This window comes from Desmodus rotundus, chromosome 5 (genome assembly GCF_022682495.2).
Source record: "Desmodus rotundus isolate HL8 chromosome 5, HLdesRot8A.1, whole genome shotgun sequence".
Classification (NCBI taxonomy): domain Eukaryota; kingdom Metazoa; phylum Chordata; class Mammalia; order Chiroptera; family Phyllostomidae; genus Desmodus; species Desmodus rotundus.
Genome location: NC_071391.1, coordinates 11035417 through 11050062, shown reverse-complemented (window position 1 = coordinate 11050062; position 14646 = coordinate 11035417). Strand labels below are relative to the sequence as shown.

Here is a 14646-nt window from a genome sequence, read left to right as displayed (position 1 = left end):
AAATAGATTTTATAGGAGACTGTTCTGCGTGGCGTGGGCCCAGCTCCCACTCAGAAAGACCAGTGGGGAATGAGGTCCAGCCCACAGGACCCACACCCATGGACAGGTTCTCCCGTGGGGAATCAGGCCTGCATTGTACCTAGGCCACTTTGAGACTTGCTTTTGCTAAAACTCCCTCACCCTGAATTGAGGCAGCAAACATCTTTACATCTTTTACATCTTTAAAGTAACTTCCTAAAATCTGTGCTAAACCTTCCAAGGACTAGTGTAACCAGCTTAACCACTTTTCCCTTTACATTTGCAAATATCCTTCCTCTTTTATGTAATTAGCAACACCCTCTCCTTTGTTTTCTGTAACCACCTAAATCGAACCTGTGCAGAGTAAATGAGGATCGTCCTCAATGTAATGTGCCCAGAAAAGCAATAAAGACCTGTCAAGGCAAGGGGCAGGCGCTGTCCTCTTCAGAGAGTGGCCGCGCTGTCCCTTTTCCTCCACAGGACTGGGTAGTCCGTGTGAATTTGTCTACCACAGCCACAACACAGGATCCTGCTGGCCAGGATCCGCATCAAGATTTCACTCAAGGACATCAAGAACGTTAGTAGACACCTTATCAGGTACCTAAGATCCTCACAACACCTGTGAAATAAAACATTATTTATTTCTTTTTTTTTTTCCGGTGGCTTGCCTTTTTATTTTCAGAAATGAAGTGCAGTGGGTTTTAGTGTTGATGAGGTGAAAACATTTTTTTTCTTTTTAAAAAATTTTTTTATTGTTATTCAGTTACAGTTGTCTGGCTTTTCTCCCCATCCTTCCACCCCACCCCAGCTGAAGCCACCTCCCTCCCCCGCCTCCACCCTCCCCCTTGATTTTGTCCATGTGTCCTTTATAGTAGTTCCTGTAATCCCCTCTCCCTAGCAGCACAATTTACAAAACATTTATTTCAAGTCTTGGGAATCATTGGAAGTAGGTTAAGAAGTTATTACTTAAATGAGTAAGTAGTAAAAGTGAGATTTTTTTTTTTTTAATGTAGTGCAGATGGCTATTCGCTAATGAGGTGATGGCAGAACGCTTATCTTTTAGCCTGATTCAGTGTCCTGGAGTAAACATTTCCTAAACTCTCCTACAGGGAGGTTTGAGGATATGGTTAAGTTTGGCCGACGAGATATAAGAAAACATGTGGGATAGCACATTTATTGTAAAACATTAAAGATCATTTGCACGTGTGGGCTGCCTTCTGAGCAGCCTCTTTACATCTTAAGGTGACCTTAAAAATGTAAGCCACGCTTAGAGTAAAACAAGCTGGAATGGATTCAGGGAACAAACCCAATAAAGCTGAATACAAATTGGAGACTGATAGCTTCCAGACTTCTTTTATCTGACCATAAAACAAAACAAAGTAAATATTTAGACTTGTTTAAGCCACTATTTTTTTGGTAAGAAATGACACTAGCTGATACAGGAAGGTGAATGAACTGCTTCAACGTTACCTCCTATTCTTCCCATTTTCAACCACTGCTTTCAGGAATTTTAACCTTATCAGCTACCTGACGCAAAGTTAGAAATGTGTTAAATTAGCTTAAAAAGAGATGTCTGACCCAATAATATCACATCTTTCTGTGTCTAGCAATATTTTTAATGGGAGTTGGGCACGTTTATTTCCCCAGTTTTGGTTTCCCAATTGCTTTTCTCAATGCCTCTTTCACATCCTTGTTCCTGAGGCCATAGGTCATGGGGAATAGGTCATGGGGTTCAGCATGGGGATCACGGTGGGGTAAAGCACAGCCACCAGTTTGCCCTGTTCCACTGACTTCTCGGTGGGATGTCTCAGATGCGTGCAGAAGAGGGCTCCCTAGAAAATGTGACCACTGTCAGGTGGGAGCCACATGTGGAAAAAGCTTTCTTCCTTCTGCAGAACGGCTTCTAAGGATGGCGACAAGGATGAACATGTGGGATGTGAGCACGATCAGGAGGGACTGGACGTTGCTGTAGTCAGCGACTAGGCACATTGATGACTCTTCGCTGTAGGTGTCAGAACATGCCAGTTTGATAAGAGAGGATCAGCACAGTCGAAATGATCAATCGCATTAGCCCCACAGCAAGAGAGGTTGTAGGTCCTCAAGGTCTCCATCACGCTACGGAGGAAGCCATAGACATGAGGGACAATGACCAGGCGAACACAGACATGCTTAGACATCTTGCCACTGTACAAGAGTGGATGGCAGGTGGCCATGTAGTGGTCACAGGCCGTGACAGCCCGCACCCAGTGCTCTGTGAGGACCACACAATGACAGTACAGCATTGTACCAAAGAACCCACATACGAGATGGTCTTCTCCTCCGATAAGAAATTTTCCAGCATTTTGGGAGTGACGTTTGTGGAGAAACACAGATCAAGAACAGACAAACTTGAGAAAAGAAGTACATGGGAGTGTGAAGGCGAGAATCAGTTTTGATTAAAACAATCATGCCCATGTTCCCTATCACACTGACTATGCAGACCACATGGAACAGCACGAAGAAAGCAACTTGCAACTCTGGGCGACTTGTTAGGCCCGAGGGGATAAATTCTGTCACTTCAGTGTAGTTTCTTCTGGACATTTCTTTGTCTCATATGGGAGGCATTGATTGGATTATCTAAGGAGAGATATAAAAGGATTTTTTTAATCACTGAACATTGTATCAGGTTACATATTGTAAAAAGATCCAAAAGGCCTTGGCTCTGTGATCTCAGTAGCATTTCCATAATTAGATATGAACATATATACCAAAACCAAGTAAAATATTTTAACAAACGATTTTCATTCAGGTCACATTTGTAACCACACTATGCAGTTAAGTTGCAGGCTAAAGATACACATAAATTTAAGTATCTCAATACTTGGGGAAATTTAAAAATCTAAATAACTTATCTGTCAAAGAAAATATTGTACTATAAATTTAGAAATGCTTAGAAATTCTGTCTGCCTTTTTTCTTACACACACATAGAAAGTTACAAAGAACTTTGAAGATAACACAGGTAAAGCTCATTCTGAGAAACACTAAGAAAATGAGTTGTGAGTAGATAAGATGGTAGATATCAGACCTTCATCTCATATTTCTTAGTTTGATGATTTACTGATGTATTATTATATACCTCCCCCAGTACAAACGTACAAATTTTCATATAATAAAATTGAAGTTTAAACTGAAGCATAAATTGAAGTTTGTATCTAACTATAATTTTCTTTGGGACAATTTTGACATTAGCAAATGTCTTTGTCAGAGAACTTGCCAGAGGCTGTGTGAACTTCTCATACCCTATGAACAGACTCAGAATGTCAGTGTGAGTAGAACTTCATTTCCTACCTTCCCTAAGACTGCAAGTGAGACTAGAAGATACGGCTCACTTGAGTTTGAAGGTATAACGACGCAACAGCAATACTAACAGCTGTTGGGTTCTTATAGTCTACGCGCCATATTAAAGCACTTTCCATATATTATTTTATTTGGTACTACAGAATACCATTTTACAGTGCAGAAATACAGATGGTTTCTTGAATTTTTTATTTCAAATCTTATCTTCTTAGCTAGTAAATAGGATGGGGTCTTTCAGTAATTGCACCTACCTTATTAACATTAAATTTTATAGTTCATAAAATTCTTTAAGTCACTTTATAAAAGCTTGTAAGCCATTTGGTTATTTATGTTTAAGTGTTTATAACACGTAATTATTGGGCATATTTCAAGTTCCAGCCATGGTACTGGATACCAGAAGTAAGATGGTGGACAACATAGAGGCAATAGGTTCGACAAGGGAAGTACTCAAGTTCGGAAAATTTAACACTGTGACCCTAGCTCACAGATCAGAAATGGAAGAAGCAGCAGAGGAATCAGATATAGTTCCCAGTTTAGTGTTTCTCCTCTTTAATGTGCTACTTCCCTGGAGAGTTCATCAGTTCTTGTCAGCTGAGTAGGCTGCTTGGGGAAAGATAATAACTGTTGCTAAAACTGTTAAAATTCAATTTATCTAATATTTTTGCTTCTTATCCTAAGCCAATGATTGCATTGTAAGCGACTAGTGAAAACAAATATGAATAAAATAGGATCTTAAACTAGAATTGGTTCTTTTTTAAGTATAGACGATAGGGACACACCAGACATTCTAACAAAGGCACCAGATGGAAGAGTGAGGAGGACAGGCAGCCAAGGTGTAACAGGGTGCAGCCAAGAGAGGGGCCCCAAGTAGGGATTTGTAATGGGGTCCAGAACTCAAGGTGTCCAGGAAATATTAAAAAAATATATATAGGATGTCCTCACCCCCACAAGCCTGAGCTGGGGGAAGGGACACGTGGAGCAGGGCCATTCAGAGTTGTTTTGTACAGCAACAGCTATGCAGCTAACCCCTGGCATGGTCATTTAACATATCTATAACCTTTAACTGGTTTCATACATATGTTCAATAGCTGTGGTCAAGCTTTGAGCCGGGGGGTGGAAGTGACTTCCACCCAAGATGTAATTGGGAAGCAACTCCCCCTGGTTACAGCACCTGTGTGAGAGCTTGGAGAAGATTGGCTCCATGCCATAGGGCCACACCTGCCCAGACTTACTCTGGCAGCCCAGTAAAGCTGGAAGAATAGGGAATGCTGGCAGGTATAACAGATTGTAGGAGGAGTCAGAAATGGGGCTGCAGGGGAAGACTGGTGCTGGGATTTAAACCCAGTCCCAGCAGCCATACCAGAGAGGACCACACAGCTTTGGTGGAGAAGGGAGAGAGGATCACGCAGCTTTGGCAGAGTGGGGACCCTGTGGTGGTGACACAACTGATGGTGCCGGGAGCCTGAACCACGAACTTCTACTTCTTTTCCTGAGATACGGTATCCAGACTGGGCAGAGGGAGAAGGAAGGACTGTGTGCATCTGTGGGTATTCTAAAGGACTTTAGTATTTTAATGAAGACATTAAGTCATTACTCTAAGTCTGTATAACTTTTAAATAAATAATTCTTTTCCTTTTCACTAACCTCTGGCATTGAGAGATGTCTTTCCTCTGGCAGTGGGCAAGGCAAATCTAGTAGGTGGGGGGAACCCCCAGAGAGAAAGGTAATAGTATATTTCTCACACCCTCCTGGGTCTGTTCTGTAACAAAGGTACCAGTGTCCAAACTTAAAACAGGAGGAAGTTTGTAACAAGGATCTAGGAGAGTGTGTACGTACTGTGATTCAATTGGCCAGAGGAAAGCCAAGAGCTTTTTTTTAAAACTCTCTGCCCATGAGCAGCTTCTCCAGTTCAAGATCTAGATTTTAGTACTGACTTAATATCTAAGAGCTTTGCAATTTTGCTCAGATCTCACTGGATATGGACACACACCATACTTTAGTGGAAACCATTAGTGTTAACCATAGTTTAATTCTAGAATTGCGGGGCTGTGGCAGAGACAACTAATATAAAAATACAGTCCATGGGAGATCGGTCAGACTGCGGCTAAACCCACGAAACACAGCAGACACTCGGACGCAGCTAGCAACTCGGATGACGAGTCAAGCGGCTGCATGTAGAACCCGCCAAAACACAGAATCCTTCTCACCAATTGATGGGGGTAAAGTCTTTCAGACCCAGTGCATTTCTCTGAGTATAATCAGACTGACTCATATTTCAAGTATCTGGATTTAAAAAAAAAAAAAGATATTCTGAAAACAAAATTCCCTTGGAATACAAACATAAGCTATGAAAAAAAAACAGGTCCTAGACAGAAACAGGATATTGGAAAATAATTCAGAATCTTATAAGTAACAGAACAATAAAGGGCTTAGAGATCTTTTAGTCTAAACCTCGTAGCTGCACATACTGAAGCTAACTTCTCCACCTGTTTAATGCTTACAGGAAAAGGCCTATTTGAACACATACTTTACTTCTGAGAAGTCAAAAACATTCTAAACCATTAATAAACTACATGGACCTACACTTTAAAATTGTCTTTTTCTTGTGGAAATTGATGACAGTAGACACCCAGGCATAAAGTAATTGGAAAACACAAAAAGGATATTATTTGAAACTGTTAGTGAAATGTCTTCAGGAGATCCATAGTGAAGCAGGGTGCAGCCAAGAGGAGGGCCCCAAGAAGGGATTTGTAACGGGGTCCAGAACTCAAGGTGTCCAGGAAATGTTAGAAAAATATATATAGGATGTCCTCACCCCCACAAGCCTGAGCCAGGGGGGATGGGTCACATGGAACAGGGCCATTCAGAGCTGTTTTGGGTAGCAACAGCTTTGCAGCCAACCCCTGGCATGGTCATTTAACATATCTATAACCTTTAACTGGTTTCATGGATGTGTTAAATAGCTGTGGCCATGCTTTGAGCCAGGGGGATGGGAGCAAATTCCACTCAAGATGGGACCGGGAGGCAACTCCCCCTGGTTACAGGGCCTGCTGAAAGCTTGGAGATGATTGGCTCCATGCCATGGGGCCACACCTGCCCGGACTTACAATGGCAGCTCAGTAAAGCTGGGAGAATATGGGGATGCTGGCAGGTGTAACTGATTGTAGGAGGAGTCGGAAATGGGACTGCAAAGGAAGATGAGTGCTGGGATTTAAACCTAGGCGCGGCAGCCATAGAGGGAGAGGGCCACGCGGTTCTGAAGGATAGGAGAGAGAACCATGTGGTTTTGGAGTGCTTCTTTTTGCCACGCAGCTTAGGCAGCAGGAGAGACTTTGCCGGGAAGAAAGGGGAGAAAGGACTCTTGCTGGTGGGCCATGAGAAGGTGCCTCATGGCTTTGGATTAACTGGAGATCGCAGCAGCCACACAGCTGATGGTGCCGGGAGCCTGAATCATAGACTTCTACTTCCTTTCCTGAGATACGGTACCCCAGACTGGGCACAGGGAGAGGGAAGGACTGTATGCATCTGTGGGTATTCTAGAAGACTTTAGTATCTTAATGAAGACATTAAGCCATTATTCTAAGTCTGTGTAACTTTTAAATAAACAATTCCTTTCCTTTTCACCAGTCTCTGGCATTGAGAGACTTCTTTCCTCTGGAGGTGGGCATTTCAAACTTAGCAGGTGTGCATGGGGTGGGGGGAACTTCCAGAGACAGAAAAGGGGGGTCCTTTCTGTAATAATTTATTGTGAACCCCCACCGCCCTTCTCTGTAACAATAGTACCAAATTCTACCAGGATGATTAAAAAACCCTGCTAATGTAAAGAGGAAGACAGAACTGAGTAAGCACCTATAGATTTTCTCTCATTAATGATGCACTGTCTGTGCAAATTTTCCATGAAACTACCTATTTCAACACATCAACATCTAGAAAAGCATGCGATTTAAATAAGTGAATACATAAATTGCTAGATATTGAAAATTAACATGCGAACACATTTCCTCTTCTACCTGTAAAAATATGAGTGTCTTTTTAGTGAGCACAAAGGTCAAATTCTTGCCAGTACTATCGGATTTATACTCAACTTGATGATATCAACATTTATCTCAGGAGAATCCCCAACTGTTTCAAGAAGCAATTAAAAATGAAATCCCAGTGGGGAGCATTTTCATGAGGAGAAATACTAATTGGTAGTACTACACTTTCTCAATTCCATATTTTATATTTCGCTGAAATTTAAACCATTCGCCTGTACTGAAATATTTAAGACAATAATGAAAGCCAAATTTGCAATCCTCTGGGGACAAAATTTCTCATGAAACTGAATTCAAGTAATTTTATTCATCATTTCAAGTTCTCTAACTTATTTCCTATGTTGTTTGCCCTTTAACTAATTCACACAAAATATGTATTTAGTGGAAAGTTCCATGCTGTTTAGTCTTCAGAATACAAATATGAAAAATATATTCTTCCCCTAAAGGAGTCTTCACATTGATGGGATGCTTAAATAAATAACACTAGGTATAAATGATTGGTTTCCAGAAGAAAAAGGCATGGAATGTGAGAGACGGATAACTACCAGGGACAGCAGCATAGACAATAATCAGCAAGTGTACGCTAAATATATGAAGGACTACATTTAATTTATAGTTTCTATTGTGCCTCCACTGTTTGCAAAAGATTCCTAAAAGTGAGTCTAAAATTGAATTCATAGCAAAGTTGCCTTAAAATGTAATTGAGGGAAAGATATCTTACAAATAATATTTGATATTCACAATAATCTCGTGAGATGCGTGTCACTAATCAGGGTGTGGAGGTGAGTAAACTGATCCCACGGGGTACCTATTCTATGCTAACCCAACTAAAAAGTAAATAATAAAACTGAGACTTAGAATCAGGTCTAAATAAATCTAAAATCAATCCTTTGCCCACCACTTCATGATATTATTTTTTCTTTGTTTCTTTCAGCAATAAGAGGTTAAAGTGACTATTTTAACAGGTAGTATGAATCTTGAGATGGATGGGAATGAAAAAGAATCACAAAATTCTACGTTTCTTTTGTGAGTTGCCAGTGGGTTCTAGTCTATGTCTCCTCATTCAAGAAGCTGTACTTAAATGTTAAATCTTGCTTGTCACCATGGGGAGAAAAAAATACCCACTGAAGGTTTCTCTCACCAACAATATTATGCTCAATTGAGAAGGGACACGTACAAATTCTAACCTACCTCATTGTTGACAAGTAACCCACACGTCCACCTAAACCCAAAAGGTGAGCAAAACTGCTACCATGGGCACAAAGGGCAACAAAATTAAAACAACTAGTGAACAAAATGAACAAATGTACAAAATGTAAACTTTTGTAATAAAATTTTTACTTTTTGTGTTTGGATTTTTAAAAAAGCTTTAAAGGTTTAAAAGTGCAGTGTTCATGAGATTCCACACATAAGTGAAGTCGTACGGTGCTTGTCTGTCTCGGACTGGCTTATTTCACTTAACATAATATTCTCCAGGTCTGTGCATGCTGGCTTAAAAGGGTTTTTGTTACAGCCAAGTAGTATTCCATTGTGTAAATGTACCACAGCTTTTTTATCCATTCATTTACTGAGGGGCACTTCGGATGCTTCAGATCTTGGTTATTGTAAATAGCACTGCAATGAGCATAGGGGTGCATGTATTCTTTTGAATTAGTGTTTTGGGCTTCTTTGGATATATTGCAGGAAGTGGAATTGATGGGTCATAAAACAGTTTCATTTTCAGTTTTTTGAGTTAACTCCATATTGTTTTGTACAGTGGCTGCATCCATCTGCATTCCCACCAACAGTGTATGAGTTTCCTTTACTCCACATCCTTGCCAACACTTGTTTGTTGACTTATTGATGATAGCCATTCTGACAGGGATGAGGGGATATCTCATTGTGGTTTTAATTTGCATTTGTCTGACGATTAGTGATGCTGAGCATCTTTTCACTTGTCTATTGTCCATCTGTATGTGCTCTTTGAAGAAATGTCTATTCAGGCTCTTTGCTCATTTCTTAATTGGGTTGCTTAATTTTCTGGTGTTGAGTTGTATAAGTTTCTTATACATTTTAGATATTAAGCCCTTGTCAGATGTATTGACAAATATTTTCTCCCATTTAGTGAGCTGTCTTTTCATTTTGTTGATGATTTCCTTTGCTGTGCAAAAACTTTTTAGTTTGATATAACCCCACTCATATATGAAATCTAATGAACAAAATAAACTAACAAACAAAACAGAAAGAGACTCATAAATACAGCAAACAGACTGACAACTGCCAGACGTGAAAGGAAATGGGGGCTGGGTGAAAAATGGGAAGGGATTAAGCCAAGAAAAAACTCATGGACACTGACAACAGTGTGGTGATTAGAAGAGATTAAAAGGGTGGGGAGAGGTAGAAGAGGATAAAGGGGGATAAACAGTGATGGAAGGAGACTTGATGTGGGGTGGTGATCACACGATATTGTACAATATACACATGATGTAGAATTGTACCCCTGAAACCTATGTAATTTTATTAGCTAATGTTACTCAAATAGATTCAATAAAAATAAATAAAAAAACAATTGTAGTGTTTCCTACCGGGGTACAGAATTTCTCATTTTACCATAAATTTTGTCCTGTAATTTAGGAAAAAGGTCTAGAAAATGCTTTGAGGCCAAAAGAATAGTGATATCTTCTAGGGAAATATATTTTTCCTTAACAGCTCTCTGGTTAATGCTTCTTTCACATCTTTATTTCTAAGGCTATAAATCACAGGGTTCAACATGGGAATTACTGTGGTATAAAATACAGCCACCATTTTCCCCTGTTCCACAGATTCTTTTGAAGGGGGTCTAAGATACATAAAGAAGAGTGTCGTATAGAATATAGTAACAACTGTCAGGTGGGAGCCACAGGTAGAGAAAGCTTTGTGCCTGCCTTCTGTGGAACGAATCCTCAGGATAGCAGGAAAAATATATAGGTAAGAAACCAGGATGATGAGGAGAGAAAAGGAAAGGTTACATCCAGCCACAACAAACATTGATGTTTCTTTGTTGGTGGTGTCAGAGCAAGCCAGCTTAATCAGGGGTGGGTCAGCACAGTAGAAGTGATTGATTTCATTGGAGCCACAGAAGACAAGGCTGTAGGTCCACATGGTCTCCATCAGCCCAGTGAGCGCTCCATACACATAAGGCACTGTGATGAGGGACGTGCACACGCTCTTGGACATTTTGATGCCATAAAGCAGAGGGTTGCAGATGGCCATGTACCGATCAAAGGCCATCACAGCCAGGATGTAGATCTCCACATGGACCAAGGCTATAAAAAGGTAACACTGCACCAGACAAGCAGGATAGGAAATGGTTTTCTCCTCTGACAAGAAAATCTCCAGCATCTTTGGGGTCACATTGGAGGAGAAGCACAGATCCACAAAGGACAAGTGGCTCAGGAAAAAGTACATGGGTGTGTGGAGCCGGGCACTGACCTGGATGAGGACAATGGTGCCCAGATTCCCTGCCACCGTGGCCACGTAAATGGCCAGAAACAGCAGGAAGAGGAGGATCTGCAGTTCCAGGCGATCAGTCAGTCCGAGGAGAATGAACTCAGTCACTGAGGTGAAGTTTCTTCTCATAGCATCCTTCAATGGGAAGTGAGAACTTTGGATTAGTTCAGAATTTTTTTATGGAAAAGAAATTCATATTTTCTTAGGATATTACTTTGTATCTTTATCTCTGCATTTTTTCCTTTCTTTTCTATGAGTATTTTTCCCCTGGAGGTATTAGAAATAGTTCAATTAAAACAGGATCTAATCAAATGTTACCAAACCCATTCAAAGTAGCTCTGGGTCTCAGTCAACAGTCAGCTTCAATTTTTATTTTTATTTTTGCTAATTGAGCTCTTATTTCTCTTTGTTTATGTATCTTTGTGGTATCTGTCACTACTTTCTTACCTACATCCTTTCTTACTTTGTCTATTTTCAACTTTTTATAACCCTACACTAATTTTTTATCGTAGATTTTGCCACTTGGTGGCAGTAAACAAACAAACACCACTTATCTAAACAAATTTACCAGACAACTTAATAAAAAACTTAATTAGAAATTGAAAACCTTGTACCAGAATTTCTTTTCCTGATAATGATTCTTTCAGGTCATACCAGGCAAAATCCCTTAGGTTTTTTGTCAGGGGGCACTAAGTGATACATTGAGTTCATTCTTTGTAGGATATGAAAAGTCTGTACTTCCTATTTTAGACTGACTGGATGCTATTTGGGGGAAGACTCTGAAGAAAAGAGAATTCTTTAAAAAAAGTGAACAGTTGTAAATCTTTTACCATGAATGGAAATCAATATAAAATACAGGGAAACTTTCAGAAATTCTTCTAACATTTTCCCAATAATTCAATAAACCTTGGAGGAGCTCATTTTTCAGTCCATCAGGCCTGAATTAGACTTTAGAAATGACTTAGCCCACATATTCATCTATACTTGTAAAAACGTTAGAGAGCAGAGTGCTCGCACCAGCCACAGGGAAGTGACGGGGCCTGGGCCAGAGCCTCCCCCACACCCACACAAGTACTTGCTTCTTGGATCCAGAGCTAGTCTCTTTAAGAGGACAAGTTTTAAAAAAAGCAAACCATAGTAAACAATACAAAATAACCAAAAAAGGCCCCTTTCTTTGCTTAATTTCAAACTAGATTTGCTACAACAAAAGAGTAAGATCTAGCCAAGAGAAGGTGATGAAAGAGTGTGAATTTGTACAACAGGTACAGTATTTTCCATCCCTTTATACCAGAGTCTCGTCCTTCCCTTCCCCTGTTCTGCTTCCTGCGGCTACGAGGTGGGTGTAGTCCTGAGCCACCCTGGATCCATGGAGGAGATGGCAGAAAACTGAGTTAATAAAGCTGAAACTACTAAAATTGTGGCAGCGCTGAAATGACATATCCCCTCAGAGTTGTATATAAATGACAATTGAACTCTAAATTGTTTAACTATTATTTTGTTTCACTCGTGCATGAATTAAAGTTATTATTCAACTAATAACAAATCTCTAGGCTCCGTACTCAAGATACTATAAGGCTGATTGCTATATAAGATATAATTACATGAAGCTATAAATGTTATTTTGAATTTAATCCTTCACAGGTTATGCGCAAGGACCATGCTGTGACTTAAAAATTGTGATGATAATGCCTAGATAACCCCAACGTTCACTTTTTGAGACATTTTAAAATCATCTTAAACTTCCTATTCATTTATTCCATGCCTTTTGGAAATCCAAAATCACAAATACACATACACACACACACACATTGCAATTCTATGGAATGTAGCTGGAAGATAATATTTGTTGCAAAAGAATAAAGTAATTAAATTTAAATAATGGGCATATTTATTATGGGCATATTTTCTAAATTCCCCTCCTTTATCCTAGCCACAGAGGATTTTTTAAAAAATTTTAAAGATTTTATTTATTTATTTTTGGAGGGGAAGGGAAGGAAAAAGAGAGGGAGCAAAACACCAATGTGAGGTTGCCTCTCTCACATCCCCTACTGGGGACCTGGCCTGCAACCCAGGTGCCCTAGACTGGGATTCCCTTTGGTTCATAGGCCAGTGGGCCACTGAACCACTCAATCCACTGAACTACACCAGCCAGGGCCACAGAGGATTTTTATCACGGGCTGCTTTACAGTATTTAAACCCCAGCTGTATAACATCTTTGATTTTTCTTATTTTTCCCCCTCCTTTTTCTTACCTCTACTCTTCTTCCCTGAAATGACTTCAATAACTCCCTATTTTTCTCTACATATTATTCTGAGCATCTCACCTTTTCTTCACTGTGTGTGCATATATATTCACGTGGGTAGTGGAGTGTCCCACTATCTTTTTCTCATCTCCTACCAGAGAATACTGAAATATATCGTACCTATATATGTGTTCACACCCTAGTCTTAGATCCTACCTTCCTTAATGATGCTCTACCAAGGTATATTTTTGCTTTCCAAAATTAAAAAAAAATCATTTTGCGCTAAAATACTTCTGGTATCCTGAATACTGGAATTCGACTCACAAAATCAACCATGGGTTTTGGAACTAAGCTGATTTGACCTGAAGAATTATGACTGTACTGCCTATTAAGTCTACAATTGTAGAAAATGTAACCTTTATGAGCCTCTGTGTTCTCATTTGGAAAACGTTGAAACAATGGTTTCCTCTAAGGATTTTAAAAGTTATAATGTATGTAACTATCTGACCATGTGGAAGCATATAAAGCCATCACAAGAAATTTTTTGTTTCTACTTCTCCTTTGTTTAATATTTAGAAGAAATAAAAATTCTCAAATTATGAGCATTAATACTTTCCTTATTATAGACCCTAATTATTACCATGCAGTTCTTTATTCTATCCATAGACTTGTTCTTATCAAATAAGAAATTAATTCCAAGTATAAGTAATAACACCATCGCTAATTCTTCACACAAAATAGACAGTCCTACCTATAAAGAGGTGGGAAAAATCAGTGAGCCTTCAAAAACAATAAGTGAGGAAAATTGGTACTTGTATTTATTTATAAGATTGTCTCCTTTTCCCTATGGCATCTTTAAAACAACAAGATTAAGCAATCAATTCTGCCAATTAAAAGTTCCCTGAAGATAGCTCAGGGAATTTGTACATGGAAGTTAAGAATAGCTTAAGCATCTCTTTTGTGTTTTCTTCCTCAGCACTCTTGGTAGTGGCTTTGCCTGCTGTTTGCTGTGCATTTCTGGACACCATTCTTTTCTGCTACCTTCATTATCCAGCAGGAAGAGCTTCATTGTAAAGAGTTACTCATTCATGTTACTCGGCCATCCATGCAGCAAGAACATATTCTACCACATAGTGTCCTTCCAGTGATCACTGATTCATTTGGGAAACAAAGGGGTATATGTAGCCCCCTTTTTCTTTTGCTTGTTTTATATTGTTTCTTTGCTTGTTTGTTTGTTTGTTTTTAGAAAAGTCCAAGGGCAACTGAAAGCTACTGGAGAAAGAAAGCTAAAGTACGCACATGATTTATTATGCTTCCCTAGGCCACAATGTATTTTGTACAAGTATAACTGTTGAAGTTTTTAGTGGTTAAGTGTTTTTAATATTTTGATTAATAAAGTAACTAGACATACTAACTGGATTCACAAAACAATTTTGAAAAAAATACTTCAGCTGTTCCTCATAAGTGTTATGGTAAAATAGTTGTAAATGTTTCTCCATTAGTAAACATTATTCTTGATAAGCAGTGGGTATATGTTTAATCAAATT

The 14646-nt window shown here is 39.4% G+C and overlaps 1 protein-coding gene and 1 pseudogene across 1 annotated transcript; both read right to left on the bottom strand.

Moving 5' to 3' along the window:
* Positions 1-1653: 1653 nt before the first annotated feature.
* On the bottom strand, positions 1654-2598 carry LOC112319932 (olfactory receptor 5M5-like; annotated as a pseudogene).
* A 6122-nt stretch (positions 2599-8720) lies between these two features.
* Positions 8721-10995, bottom strand: LOC112319940 (olfactory receptor 5M8). Its single transcript, XM_024577334.3, has one exon. It carries the CDS (start codon positions 10984-10986, stop codon positions 10051-10053), a length of 936 nt encoding a protein of 311 aa, XP_024433102.1. The 5' UTR covers positions 10987-10995; the 3' UTR covers positions 8721-10050.
* Between the last annotated feature and the right edge of the window lie 3651 nt (positions 10996-14646).